The 14,137-nt window shown below is 37.2% G+C and overlaps 1 protein-coding gene across 2 annotated transcripts in view; it reads left to right on the forward strand.

The window, feature by feature from the left end:
* The window catches only part of SLC39A8 (solute carrier family 39 member 8), an 81,154-nt gene that overhangs the window by 25,081 nt on the left and 41,936 nt on the right, over positions 1–14,137 (forward strand). For both annotated transcript variants that reach the window (XM_035293234.3, XM_054253118.2), the window contains exons 3-4: positions 3,522–3,684; positions 12,103–12,272. In XM_035293234.3, the coding sequence (XP_035149125.1) occupies positions 3,522–3,684; positions 12,103–12,272 (333 nt within the window). The remainder of the gene's footprint in view (positions 1–3,521; positions 3,685–12,102; positions 12,273–14,137) is intronic.

The raw sequence follows: 14,137 nt of genomic DNA on the forward strand, positions 1-14,137 counted from the left end.
AGGACAGTCTATTTCACGGAATCCACCGATTCAACCACCCTTGCAGACACCTCAGAAATAATGTTTAACACCAAAGAAATAATGTTTAATTTGGGAACCCAGTGGCCAGTCAAATTGACACGAAATTAACAACCACAAGGAGAAAAGAGACCTCAGTATGGAACTTGGCTCAACGCCAAATACAACACAGACAAGTGGGGCTCTACAGACAAGAAGGAGCAGCAGTAGGAGCAGGGAGGCGGTCATGAATAGAAAATTACTAAGGGAAAATATTAAGGGTATGGGGGATTTTGGTTAAACAGACCTAACAGGATTCTTGCTGAAGGCAGGATGAGGGTGATCAGATATGGAGAGTGGGGGAACTCTCTTTAAACTGACTTGGAAAGTTTCTTGCTGACACTGGGTGATGCAAGTCCTGAAAAGAATGGATGCTAGGGTCGAGGCCTGGGCTCAGAGGAGCCTGCCTGGAGTTTACTTAAGCACAGAATCTGAGTCAGTATTGAAGTTTTCAGATCTTGCCACTCTTCAGCATTTATTATAAGCAGATTTCAGTTGTATAAAAGGCTAAGGAAGGAACTTGCCCTAATTCCTTGAACTTCCTCCATCCCCTTCCTGAACCAGCCCCCATTTTCCCATAAGGACGTGTTTGGGAAAGATGCAGAAAAACTTCCGACTCATGAAAACTGGTGAGGAAGAAGGAAGAGCAGAAGCAGAAGCCAAAATGCACAGAACTATTTGCTAAAATGGTTTTGAGCATATTTTGCAGTCTCTTTCATAATATGTACCTAGCCCCTTACCTCTAATGCTACCTTACTTTGGTGTTTCACATATAAAAGGCTCATTTGAGGCACCTGAATGTGGCAAGAGACCAGTGAATAGGAGTTTAACTTAAAACTTAGGAAAAAAGTCAACCTGCTGAACACGTATCCGAAACCTTGAAAGGCCACAGCAAACATTGGGGTAGCATGCTTAGCATGCTTGAGACTAGCAGTGTCATAAAAACAAACATGAAAAGAAGTAAAGCTGTCTGTACATGAATGTGAAGAAGATGGTGAAAGCATGTGGCGTTATGAAGGCACATAGCATTCCGTAGAATCACCCCGACTTGTTTTCTGAGGAGCACTTGATGATCCTACCCTTTCCGTAATTTGTTTGTTCGTTGTTTGGAGGTGAAAGGGTGTGCTTGAGAGGGTGTTTGAGCCTCCTTGTCCACGGTATAACCGGTTGGTTTTGTTGCCCTCACTCTTCAGGAGCTGGACTCTCATCCTGTTTGTTCTCATTCTGGGAGACACCACCCTTTCTAAGACAACTGCTTTCTTTTGTTTTGGGTTCAACTTTGTTAAATCAAAGGATAATAAATACCAAGTTTGTTTGAAGCCAGAAATAGGCTGCTGTCCAAAATTGTGTGCATTCCAGTTGCTGGTAGATAGCTATTTTAAATAAGTCAAACTTGCAATTAATTCAGTTCTGCTGCACTGTTAGTATTCTGTTCTCATTCTCTTGTCACAAGGTGAGGCTTTGAGTTTTATCATCTCAACATCTCCATGTTCTTCCTGGTGATTGGACAGTTGCCATTCTCCATGATTACCATAACTATCCATGACCACCTGTCCAGCTCGAATTTCAACACAAATGCTGCACAGTTAAGCTATCTGATGGTATTAATTATATGTTTATTTGACTGCACTGTTTTTTTTTCTAATTTTATGTAGAAGAGTGTCTTTAATGATGTACAGTGGGCAATTCCGGCATCCTTAAGGGCAGTGGCATTTCAAGTTCTTGACTGCTGTTCACAGTAAGAAATACATTTTACATCGTGATCCAGTGTATACATGGATGTTATGTATGATGTGTAACTGAAGCTAAAGTTTGGTGAAGCAATACTTGCCCTATTATGTGTGATATAGTCTATAGTTTCTATTGTTTTGTGTTTTACTTCATTAAACAGTGCTGGCTGTGCCTTAGCAAGTGGACTTTCTGATTCAGGAATGGGTTACAATTTGAGTGTGAAAAAGAACTATTTAGCAGTCATCAAGTTTTAGGGAGTCTTAGAATGCTAATTCTTTGGACCACTGCATAGATCTTGGTATATTTGATGTTTTTTCATTTTTCCTTTATAAACGGTAGAGATCTCCTTTTATCAAAATAATACAACATTTTAAATTTCATTGTTTTTGTTGTAAAGGGAATTACAACACTTTATGGTCAAACAATTAACATCAACTCTTGAGTTCTTGATACCATTCATAGTGTATTAGTCAGCTCAGGTTGCCATAACAAAATATCATAGCCTAGGTGGCTTAAGCAACAGAAGTTTGTTTTCTCACAGTTCTGGAGACTTGAAATCCAAGACTAAGAGGCCAGAATGGTTGCTGTCTGTTGAGTGCTCTGTCCTTGGGTTGCAGAGAGCATTATCTCACTTCCCTATGTAGCAGAGAAAGAGCAAGTGAGCAAGCTCTTTGATGTCTCTTCTTATAAGCACACTAATTCCACTAGACCAGGGCCCCACCTTCATGAACTAATCTAAACTTGATTACCTCTCAAAGGCCCGATCTTCAGATACTGTCACACTGGATTAGGGCTTCAACATATGAATTTGGGGAGACATAATTAAGATAAGAGTACATATCTAAAGTCTTAATGGGGTATAAGCATTGACTGAAGCATGCAAATAACTTTCCTAAATTGCATTTATTAAAGGCAGACTCTTCCATTTGAGTGAATGGATATTTTTCACACTATAATTCTTATGATATTCATTAGCATTTATTTTATATTTTTCCTAATAATGCAAGTATTGTATATGGAAGATAGCTTACAGTTAAAATGTGAGAACAATGTTATACCTTTAAAAAGTCATTTTCACAGTTTTTTCCTAATGCAGATTTTATTTCTAAATAATAGTTACTGAATTTCTAAACAGCCCAGCACTATTTTCAAAACCTAATATAATATAGAAAAGCTACCCACCATCATTGAGGATAGTGCGTATTTTAACAACAACAACAACAAAAAAAACAGTTTGTGCTAAATACATAATTTAAAACAACTTATATATTTATATTTATTGCAGTGTAGAGAAGAGAGGAATTTCTTAACATGAAACTGTAGGGAGCCAGGCGTTTGTCTATAGGAAATGCTGTAGAGAGCCATGCCAGTAACTCACACAAAATATCCATTCAAACTGAAGAGAAGTAAGCTAAGAGAGGGTACTGACAATATAACATTGTTTTAAAGCCCTTTGTTTGAATGGTATTGTGATTTTATTTTATTTTTCTGCTGTAGGAAGGCTGTTGATTAAGAAGGTTTTCTCTCTTTTTTTTGCTCTTTTTCTTGTTTCTAGGTTTAAACTGGTGTGGACTGTTTTACAACTTTAGGGACCCATCCATTTCTGTGGTGGGCTTTTGCATAAAGAGTGCTGTGCATCTGGATGACATAGTCTGTGTCTCTTTATAGCATCTTTGCTTATGTGCTTTTACTATGTTAACATATTTTTTTTGTTGTTGTTTATTCTATTTTAGTGTTTATCTGCTGAAGAGATCTTTTCCCTTCACGGCTTTTCAAATGCTACCCAATTAACCAGCTCCAACTTCTCTGTCATCTGTCCAGCAGTCTTACAGCAATTGAACTTTCACCCATGTGAGGATCGGCCCACACACAAAACAAGACCGAGTCATTCAGAAGGTATACTGGAAGCATTTTTTCTCTTTTATTTGAAAAGTCTATGAATGATTATGAAATTAAGTTAATATGCTGCTTTTTCTGCTTTACTGCTTTTAATTAATCTACATAGAACCTCTTAGAATAATACCTATATTCAGAAAGTATTTAGAATGAGAAGAATTATAACTCACTTAATTTTCATAAGTTATACTCTTCTCTTTGTTGAATCGAAATTATATTTAGTACACTTAAAAATTTTATATGATCCAGTTCTTCATTTTAAACAATATATATTTTATGCTGTGTGTATTGGATTGCATTTTAATTATTTGGCTTATAATTGATCATTTCATTTTCATTATCTTTTGCTTACCATATTATTTTAAAAATGCTTAGTTTATCTGCAGTTACCAATGAAGAAATAAGAGAACTAGCATGCTTCTAGATTAAATCTTCAGGGACCAAATTATTAGTTTTAATTTTCATAGGTGAAAGAAAATACAAGCAGCTATTTTAAGTGACTATAATGGTATTGCCATGAATGTGGTATTTTAAAGGTATGATCTGCTGCAAAGAAATTTTAAAACATAATAAAATAAGTGTATGCTTAATATATGGCTCACATGCTTAAATGTGTAGAAGAGTAACTTTCACCAATGAGATAAACCAATTGTTCAGGGAGTCTGTTTGCCAATTATGTTGGAATTTTAAATTTTCATTCATTCGTCTATTAAGCAAATATTTATTGAATGACATACCAAGCATTGTTCTGTGTACTGAGGAGTCAACATTAGGCAAGAAGAAAAATTCTCAGTCCCATTAAGGCTTACAGTGTAGTGGAGAAAAGAGATAATAAACATTTAAACAAACAAGCAAATAAATAACATAGTTTCATAGTTAAAGGTGCTCTGAAAAATATTTTATATAAAATAAAATATTAGTAGGTAAGAGATAGAAGGTGATGGTGTGTGAGTGTCATCTTAGATCAAGGAAGCCCACTCTGATGAAGTTTCATCTGAGCAGAAGGAGAGGGCCACAGCAAGGTCTTCTCTGGGGGAAGAGTGGTCTTGGTCGAGGGCACAGCCAACATAGCTTGTCAATGAGCTTGGCATGAGTGAGGAGCAGCAAGAGGCTCCTATGTGTCTGGACCTAGTGAGTTGGCAGGGAAAGTAGGAGGAGATATATCCTGGTGGAAGATGGAGGCCAGGCGAGGAAGCCTTGTGGGAGTGGTAAATTGATTGGGTTTTATTCCGAATATACTGTGAAATCACTGTAGCATTCTAGAGTGGGGAGTGCTGTGATCTCATTCAAATCCATAAAAGTGCATACCACCTGATTATAATCTGCAGAGCAGATTGTAATGGGGCAAAAGTAGAAGCAGGGTGATTGGTCAGGAAACTATTGCCAGGAACTGATGCTCAGGATGATGAGGACTTGGACTAAGGTGGGGGAAGTAGAACTGTGGAGAAACAATCAGATTCAGGATGTTCTGGAGATCATGCTAAATGGTTGGCCCTGTATTGATTATAGGGGAGGGAATGATGAGTCAAGGCTTGAGCCAGAGAAATGGGAAAGATCAGTATACCATTTCCTAGGATGGAGAAGACTGGGAGGAATTTCCTAGGATGGAGAAGACTGGGAGGAAGTATTGTAGAGGAAAAGAGTGGTGAGGATGAAGAGCATAATTTTTGGTGTGGTCGCTTTGAGACATTGACTTATGCCAGTAGGCAGGAAGGTCTGATAGGCAAAGGCACACAGACATTTGGAGAGGAGATTGCTTTCAGAGGAGGTCAAGAGTGGGGATTTGCCAGTCTAGAGATGATATTTAAAGATGCTAGGACTGGGCATGGTGACTCATCCCTGTAATCCCAGCACTTTGGGAGGCCGAGATGGAGGATTGCTTGAGGCCAGGAGTTCAAGACCAGCCTGGGAAACATAGCAAGACCTCATCACAGCAAGAATTTAAAAAATGTTAGCTGGGCATGGTGGCATGTCCCTGTAGTCCTAGCTGTTAGGGATGATGAGGCAGGAGGATCACTTGAACCTAGCAGGTCAAGGCTGCAGTGAGCTATGATGACCCCACTGTACTCCAGCCTGGGTGACAGAGGGAGACCTCATCTCAAAAAAATAAAAATAAAGATGCTGTTCTGAGTGAGCTCATTTGACATGAATACAGATAGATAAAGAGAGTAAAGAGAGACAAAAAGCGTAGACTTAACAAAGGAAGTGACTGTTTTCATTTCTGGATTCCTTTGTGTATATATACTTCAATCTTTCTCTATATGAATAAAAGAAATAATAATTGCAGAAATAATGATGATAACCAATTCTTTTGTTGTATTTCCTATGTGACAGGCATTCTTTGAAGTACTCTACATATTAATATATTAATCTCATGCAACTATATGATGTAGGTACTACTATTTTCATTTTGCAGCCAAGAAAACAAATGTATAGGGAGTTTAAAGTCATTTTAAACTTACGCAAACTTACATGTTACGTAACTTACATGTGGTACAGCCAGATTTAACCCAGGTTGTCTTGGCTTCAAAACACATGCTTTCTTTGATATTCTAAATTTATATATACAATGCATAGAAATCAGCAAGTATAATTTATCAATATAATTTGTAACTTGTGAGTAACAGTAATTTCAATTTTGAAATACTAGTAATTTTGAAATACTAATTGTTTGAGCACATATTTTTGCTAAAGTGTATTTGTAGTTCTATAAGCCCATTTAACTTTAGATAATTTGCACTTTAGATTCAAAAGTAAATTCAGTCAATGCTTTAGGATACTACCCTTGACTGTTTTACACAGTGAAAGCACAGACTCTGAAGTCAGTTTACTTGGGCTCAAATGCCAGCTCTGTAATTATCCAGATCTGTTGAGAACATGACTTTAACCTTTTCTTGCTTCAGCTTCCTCATCTAAAATAATACCTTTCTTATGGGCTTGTCGTAAAGATTAAATGACTTCATATTTGTAAAACACTTAGAACATTATTTGGCATATAGGTGCTGTAGTAGGCCTGTTAGTTAGGTCTGTTAAATAATTACATCTAACATGTGCATAATTCTAGGTGCAGGAAGTGAGGTTTCAGAAAAAGTGAATACTCTACTCTGTGCAGTTTAATTACTTATATTCAAAAGTAATTTTAACCCCAGTTGCTCTGTGCAAGTTAATTATTCATATTCAAAAGTAATTTATAAACCGCAGTTGCCTAGGTTATTCTGTTTCAGGAACCAGGAGATGAGAACTGCCAAGTCAGAAGCAGGAAGTGAGAGATAGAATTCTAGGGACAATACTACCAAGTCATAAAATGGAAAAGTCAACAATTTTAAGTTACAAGATCAGAAAGGCACCAAATATTCAGACAGATGACTCAATAAAAAGATAAATGCCTCTTAGGGTGCATATTGTTTAGGAATTGAAATGAGGCTGGAGTGGAGTGGGATAGAGTAGGAGAAGATATAGAAATGTTTCTGGGGGAATTAGGGAAATGAGTAGAGTACTTGTTACTACTCATCCATCTAAGATGTTTAACTTGGCAATCTATTGCCTTTTTGATGCGATGTCTTGATTGTTTTATTTTAGTGCAGCCATATGATTATTTAATATCTCTTTGGGTCAGTTACTTCATCTCTAAGTGGATTTCATAATGGTACCTTTATAGAATTGTGGGAAGTATCGAATGAGTTAATATATATAAGTGCCTCGAACAATGGCTGGCACAGAGGAAGACGACTGTCTTTGTTCTTATGTACGTGTTCATAGGTTCACCACATTCTCTGGACCCTGTGCAATCGTATTGTTTTGTCACTAAGAAGCACTTTTTAAAATAATTTAATGTACTGGATTTTTCATATAACTTTTTGCTTAATGAAGAGTCAAGTCTTAGCTCATCTGAAGAAATAAAAAATCAAAATAAAAGCAATCTTGAAAGGGGTCACAATATAGAATTTGATGAATACGTTTATGTTGACCTTTCTGTAGGCAGATGAAATAATATCATTTCTCAGAGACTTTTATTTTTGAAATTTATTTCCTATGCTTTATAAAATGATATTGGTGAGTACAGTAAACTGATAAGTTAAATTCCTTAGGAGAGAGATTAATTGCATTTTAGTACTAATTTAATGGTTGAAATTGCCTCACTTTTTGATGAAGTCACAAAATAGTCTTTAATTTAAATAGCAGATAAAATAAAGACTATTACTTGAAGCATCCTTGAAGATCGTATTGTCCAACTGTGTAATACAACCAGTGATATAAGTCTAAACTCCACAGAGGTTAAGTGGCTTCTTGTAGGTGTGGTACCTAAGGTGAGATGAGAGCTCCTGATTCTTAGTTTATTATTTTTGTCGCTGAATAACAGTGAATTAAATGAATTAACATTTATATCGTGGTCTACTTACTAATTTTTTTAAACATAATAATAATCAACATTTATTTAAGGGTTACTGTATTACAGGGACAGCATTAATTTGTTTTATTTTATTCTTATAAAAACTCTGAAATAGGAGCTATTTTAAATTAAATTAAATTTTTATTTTTTTGAAATGGAGTCTCACTCTGTTTCCAGGCTGGAGTGCAGTGGTGTGATCTCAGCTCACTGCAACCTCTGCCTCCCAGGTTCAAGCAGATTGCCTGCCTCAGCCTCCCAAGTAGCTGGGAATAAAGGTGTGTGCCACCACTCCCAGCTAATTTTTTGTATTTTTAGTAGAGAAGAGGTTTCACCATGTTGGCCAGGCTGGTCTGAAACTCCTGACCTTGTGATCCACCCACCCTGGCCTCCCAAAGTGCTGGGATTACAGGCGTAAGCCACCCCACCCAGCCAGAGCTATTTTAATCTGCATTTTAAATATGAGAAAATGGAAACAGAGAGAAGTCAAGGAACCAGCCTATGATGCCAGTGAGGGAAAGAGCTGGGATTTGAACACAAATCCTCTGGCCCCAGAGTTCACATTGTTAAACAACATTCTATACAGTTTCTCAGAATGTGGCCAGGCAGATATTGAGGCCTGGGCTGTACATAGATCTACAAAATGAGAATCATAATAGTAGAACCATATTTCCTCACAAGTAAAATGGGAATAATAGTATCTGTCTCATAGGGTGGTTGTGAGAATAAATGAGTTAAAATAGGTAAAGTTCTTATATTAACACACAGTGGGCATTCAATACATTTAAACTATCATGACTATATTTCTTTGAAATCTATTAAAGTCTTTCTGGATTCACTTATGAGGAGACTGGTACCTCTCTGAAACATCATTTGAGAAAGTCCCATGTGTATATAGAGAGGTCCAGGGAAAAGATTTATACCAATTTATTCTTTGGTGTTTCAGTTGAGTGGAAAGTGCTTCAGTTGAGTGGAAACTCCAGACATTTTTTTCTAAATAATGTTCTAACACTGCAAGAAGAGGAAGCTAGGCCGTGTGTGTAGAATGTGATGAATTACACTCTCACCATCCCACAGGTTGTGCTAATAAATGTGCAAGGGGAAAGAAAGTTAGAAAGTTGGATAAGTGGATGGATTGGTATTTCTTTTTGACTGAGTTCTGGGCTGCACCTTGATATAGGGAATTTATTCATTCAGTAAGGAATGTGTATTTTTTCCTGGACAATTTTTAGGCACTAAGGATGAATAAAACATAGCCCTCTCATTGAGAATCTCACAGTTTATATGATGTAGACAAATATATCAATGATAAAATTACTGTAGCACACAAGAAGTGGTAAGTGAACCAATTAGTTTAAAACACAGAGTGATGGGAATCCTGACCAGCCCTGGAGTACTGCCTGGAGCTTCATAGAGAAGATCTTTGAGTTGGCTTTGAAAGCCATGTATGAGTTTCTTAAGCAAGGAAGATAGGAAGGTGATTTCAGACAGAGAACCACAGGGTAAAGGTAAAGCTTTGTTGGGAAAACATGGTGTTTGGTTAAAGGCCATGTTGAGAAGCGGGTAAATAACCCTTGAGAGGTTGTAGGAGGGGCATTAATAAGGAGTAGTTTCAAATGGGGGCATGAGATGATCACTTTCCTGATTTAGTGTAAGTCTGGAGGCCATGTCAACTAGTAGAAGGGACACCAGATCACTAACTGTCACCTTATATAAGATGAGGGAGTGAGAGGTGATGAGGGTCTGACTTCAAGGCACTGGTAATGAGGATGGTGAAGCTGGAGGTGGAGATACTGAAATAGAATTGGTAGAGCCTGATCACCAGTTATTTGTGGAATTAATTAGTGGAAACTGAGAAACTGAAAGTGATCCTACTGTTCCTATTATTTATGTAGGTAGTGAGCAAGGATAATGGAGCAGGTGTTTGTAGGGAAGCTGATGAGTTTAACTTGTGCATGTGGCTTTGCTTCTATTTGGCACTTAACAATTTCTTTGCCTTTTAATTTCAGTTTTCAACATGTATATATCTTGTCTACCCAATGAGATTATAAACATTTGTTGAATGAATAAATGCATGTAGGCCAGTGATTAGATAGAAGTATGTTTATGTTAAGGGAAATTCCATGTAGACATACCATGAAAAAAGGTGTGGAATTGAGAACTCTCTTCAAGTGGAATGCCTATGGGGACTAGTAGTATTGTTTTACCTGGTAAGGTAATACACGAGAATAAAGTGGGCTGTTAGATGAGGTTGTAGGGCGTGGTCAGGACCTAAAACTGAAAGGAAAATTTCTGGAAAAGATGTAGTCATCATGGTCAGTGCTGTAGTGATTCTTGGGGTTACATAGTACCATTTATAATCTGACATTTTCATTTGGTGCTTACCATTTATAATCTGACCTTTTCATTTGGTGCTTAGCATAGGTGACTTTGCGTCACTCTGCGTGTGTGTCTGCATGTTTGTATGTGTGTGTGTTGTCAGGAACCCTGGTTTGGTCCACATCACCTAGGCTGAATGAACATTTACTAACTTTGTTGATTTGTACATATAAATTGTAGGCTAACAGTAATTATAGTGAACAGTCTTATGTTAATGAAATATGTCTAATTGAGGGTAATATTTTTAATTTTGTTGAGTCCTTAGGGCTTTTTAAAAATTAGATTACCTTTACAGGAATAATAAAGGATACTGCTAAAAAAATGTGGGCCTGGGAGCCAGACTGTCCAAGTTCAAAATCCAGCTTTCTATCCATGTGACTAGGGCAGCTTACTTGAACTCCATATGCTTTGGTTTCTCCAACTGTATGAAGGTCATAGTAATATTTTTCTTACAGGGTTTTGTGAGGATTAAATGAGTTGACACATGTTGATCACTTAGCACAGAGCCTGGCCCATGGCAAATGCTCCTTTAGCTATAGGTGTTACTCGTGTACTCCATTCAACATGCTTTGTGTGTATTTTAAAGCAGTGGTTATGCAGGGGCAGCTTTCTCCTCTGTCACAGTACTTTGTGTACAGTGTGTGGGGCCAGACACAAAGGCTCATGTTGCACAGCCCTGGGGCCAGGTTGTATCTCAGCCTGCACTCACGCATAGGTGATGGTCTTGGGTATGTTTTACTTGTGTTCCTATTTTGTACTTAAACCAGACCCTCTAGGATAGAGAGAGGGAAATTGAGCTCCAAAGGCAATAGGTCACAGAGGCCATTAGCTGTAGAGCTTAGGATAGTAGTCATTCATTTTATTCTAAGCAACACTTAGATGTACCTGTTGGGTGCCAGGCCCTGGGTCTCAAGAGATGAAAGATGCACCACCTTCTTCTGTCACCAGCATCTCTTCTGTATAGAACATTTTTGCCTAATCTGTGTCTGGCAGGGTGAGTTATGTAATACAGCCACTCCCTCATGCCCATGTGTGCTCACTTCCTGAGTGCTTATTGCATTAGGCTGACTTTAGTTCTCAGGAGGCCCCAGCTGGGGAGCCGAGGTGCTGCCAGTGCCACCTTCTCCAAGGAGGTGCTGTCCTCAGGAGTCTGCAGGCAAACGATTATGACAAATTCAGTGTTAGCAGCTATGGTCACCTTGGAGCTAACCCCTTCTGACCCATCTCCATCCCTGCCCTCCATCTGTCATCCCATACCTTTGCCCTGAAGCTCACACTGCCTCTGCTTTTTCCAAAATGGTGTTTTAATGTATTACTTGAGCCATAGATGAAACTAGGTGGGTTGGAGCCTATGGACCTCAGATTGTCACTATTCTAGGTGTTCTCCAAGTTCCCTGCGAACTGTAAAACTCATTAATCCCATAATGATGATTTAGAGCTGATTAAAACATAAACTGCATTACTATTAATGCTTACTATGGCATATGTTTATTCTCAGTTTTGTATATACTTTTCATTGAGTAGATTTTGTTCTTTTAAAGAAGATAAGTGTTTTAAACTTTTAAAGACACCTTTAAGCTTAATGTACAGGAAAACTTCATTTGGTTCCTTGCTCTGATGAATTTCTACTCTCTTTTCCCTCTGACCCACAGTTTGGGGATATGGATTCCTGTCAGTGACAATTATTAATCTGGCATCTCTCCTCGGATTGATTTTGACTCCACTGATAAAGAAATCTTACTTCCCAAAGATTTTGACCTTTTTTGTGGGGCTAGCTATTGGGACTCTTTTTTCAAATGCAATTTTCCAACTTATTCCAGAGGTAAGGATTTTGGCTATTTGTTTCTGTGAATAATTATTCCTTTTGAACATTTTAGCACTTTGTAAGTTTTAGCCTCCATAATTCTTACAGCATTTTATGGTCTGGTTTATAGTGTCTTGGATAAAAGAAAGCTGAATCACAGCAATTGTGAAGGCTTGCCCCAAGCTGCAATGGATATCGGTGTCAGAGACAAAATTAATATTCTAGGAGGCCAGCCACTAGGACGTGCTCAGACAGCTCTGGGACACCTCAGAAGGCCTTGAAACTTTATTCTGCCTTGCACTTGGCAAATTTAATTTTAGAACACATGGTTCCATTATTTATTTATTTTTCTAAAGAGTGTGCAATGTCAAATGTACTGCAAATGTCAAATGTAAATTTATAATTTAAGATATACCACTAAATTCCCTCATATATTTACTACAGCTATAAATGACTAGAGAATAAATGAAAGCATGGCTGACAAACCTTTTTATTTTTTTCAACTGTGGAAAAATATCAATTGAGGACAAATAAATATTAACTGATTTTTTGCTTTGATAAAATGTGTTATTGATCAGATCTTGACTAAAGTGCTCACTATTCAATTAATCAACAAATAATATGTATGCTTTATTTCAAATCTGCGTTGTGCCCATATAAGGAAAGGAAATGGAGGAAAGAAAATAAATGAAAGGAAAAGAGAGGCAAGGTTGAAGAGGAAGGAAGAGAGAAAGAGACTTTCATAGAAGGGATCTACAAAGGGGAACTAGGGAAATATATGTATACATGGACTATATCTGCCACCCACAGTGCACACACAAAGAGGGAGAGACAAACCCCATACAGAGAGAAAATACTAATAGTATTTCAGGGAGTACCACCCTCATCTCATAATTTTTAGAAAATTATAACTAAAGTTTCCTTTAGTTTTCAAGCTATATTTGAAAGTGGGGATATAGCTTTTTAGAGTTATAGATTTATTATCATTATTTGATCTAGAACCTAAGATAATACCTATTTCAAAGCCTCAGTTATAGAGATGAAAAATATTAAAATCCAGGGGGACTAAATAATTTGATTATAGCCTTATAATCAGCTAGCAACAAAGGTAGAATGATAATACAGATTTTCTGATTCAAAAGAGTATTATACACATATTTAATATGATATAATATATGTATATATATTGTCTCTTCTGCTTTATGGGTCAAATTAAATTAAACTAATACTGTATATGGACTAGAGACTCTACATTTATGATGTTAAGGTTTTCTATTTTATTGAAATTTGACAATATAAAGAATCTGTCTTTGTAATAATATCTCAAATTTCCATAGAGTGTTTTTTGTGGCAAAATGGTTTTCCTTTTCTTATTTCATTTTATTTTCATAACCTCAGTGTTAGGTAAATGGAACAGGTTTTCGTTCCTTTTCCATTTTTGTATTGTATAAACAGGCACAAAGAAGTCACTCAAATGAAGATGCGGCCATGAGGTCTCCCCAGAGGCAAGCATAGGACAAGAACTCAGACATCCTCTATTCTGCCTCAGAGGAAAGATTACAATGTGTGGAATGATGTAATGCTGTGGCTTTCACACATTACTCTCGCCTCTGATTCTATTTATTTGAAGTTTATTTGTCTTGTCTGTTAGAAACACCTTCACTCTCTATAACTTCAAACTGTAACTCCAGCTCTTTGTCCTTTAAACAAAGGATTATTCCATTCTTATTGCTGTGGGGTGTGTGTGTGTGTGTGTGTGTGTGTGTGTGTGAGAGAGAGAGATTGGAGGCAATTTAAAATCTTCTTTTTGCTTTTATTCTTGGGCCTAGCCCTTGATTTATTTATCTTTTTAGGGTTTATCACAGTTCTGTAGGTATAAGAGG

Source organism: Callithrix jacchus, chromosome 3 (assembly GCF_049354715.1).
Source record: "Callithrix jacchus isolate 240 chromosome 3, calJac240_pri, whole genome shotgun sequence".
Taxonomy (NCBI): domain Eukaryota; kingdom Metazoa; phylum Chordata; class Mammalia; order Primates; family Cebidae; genus Callithrix; species Callithrix jacchus.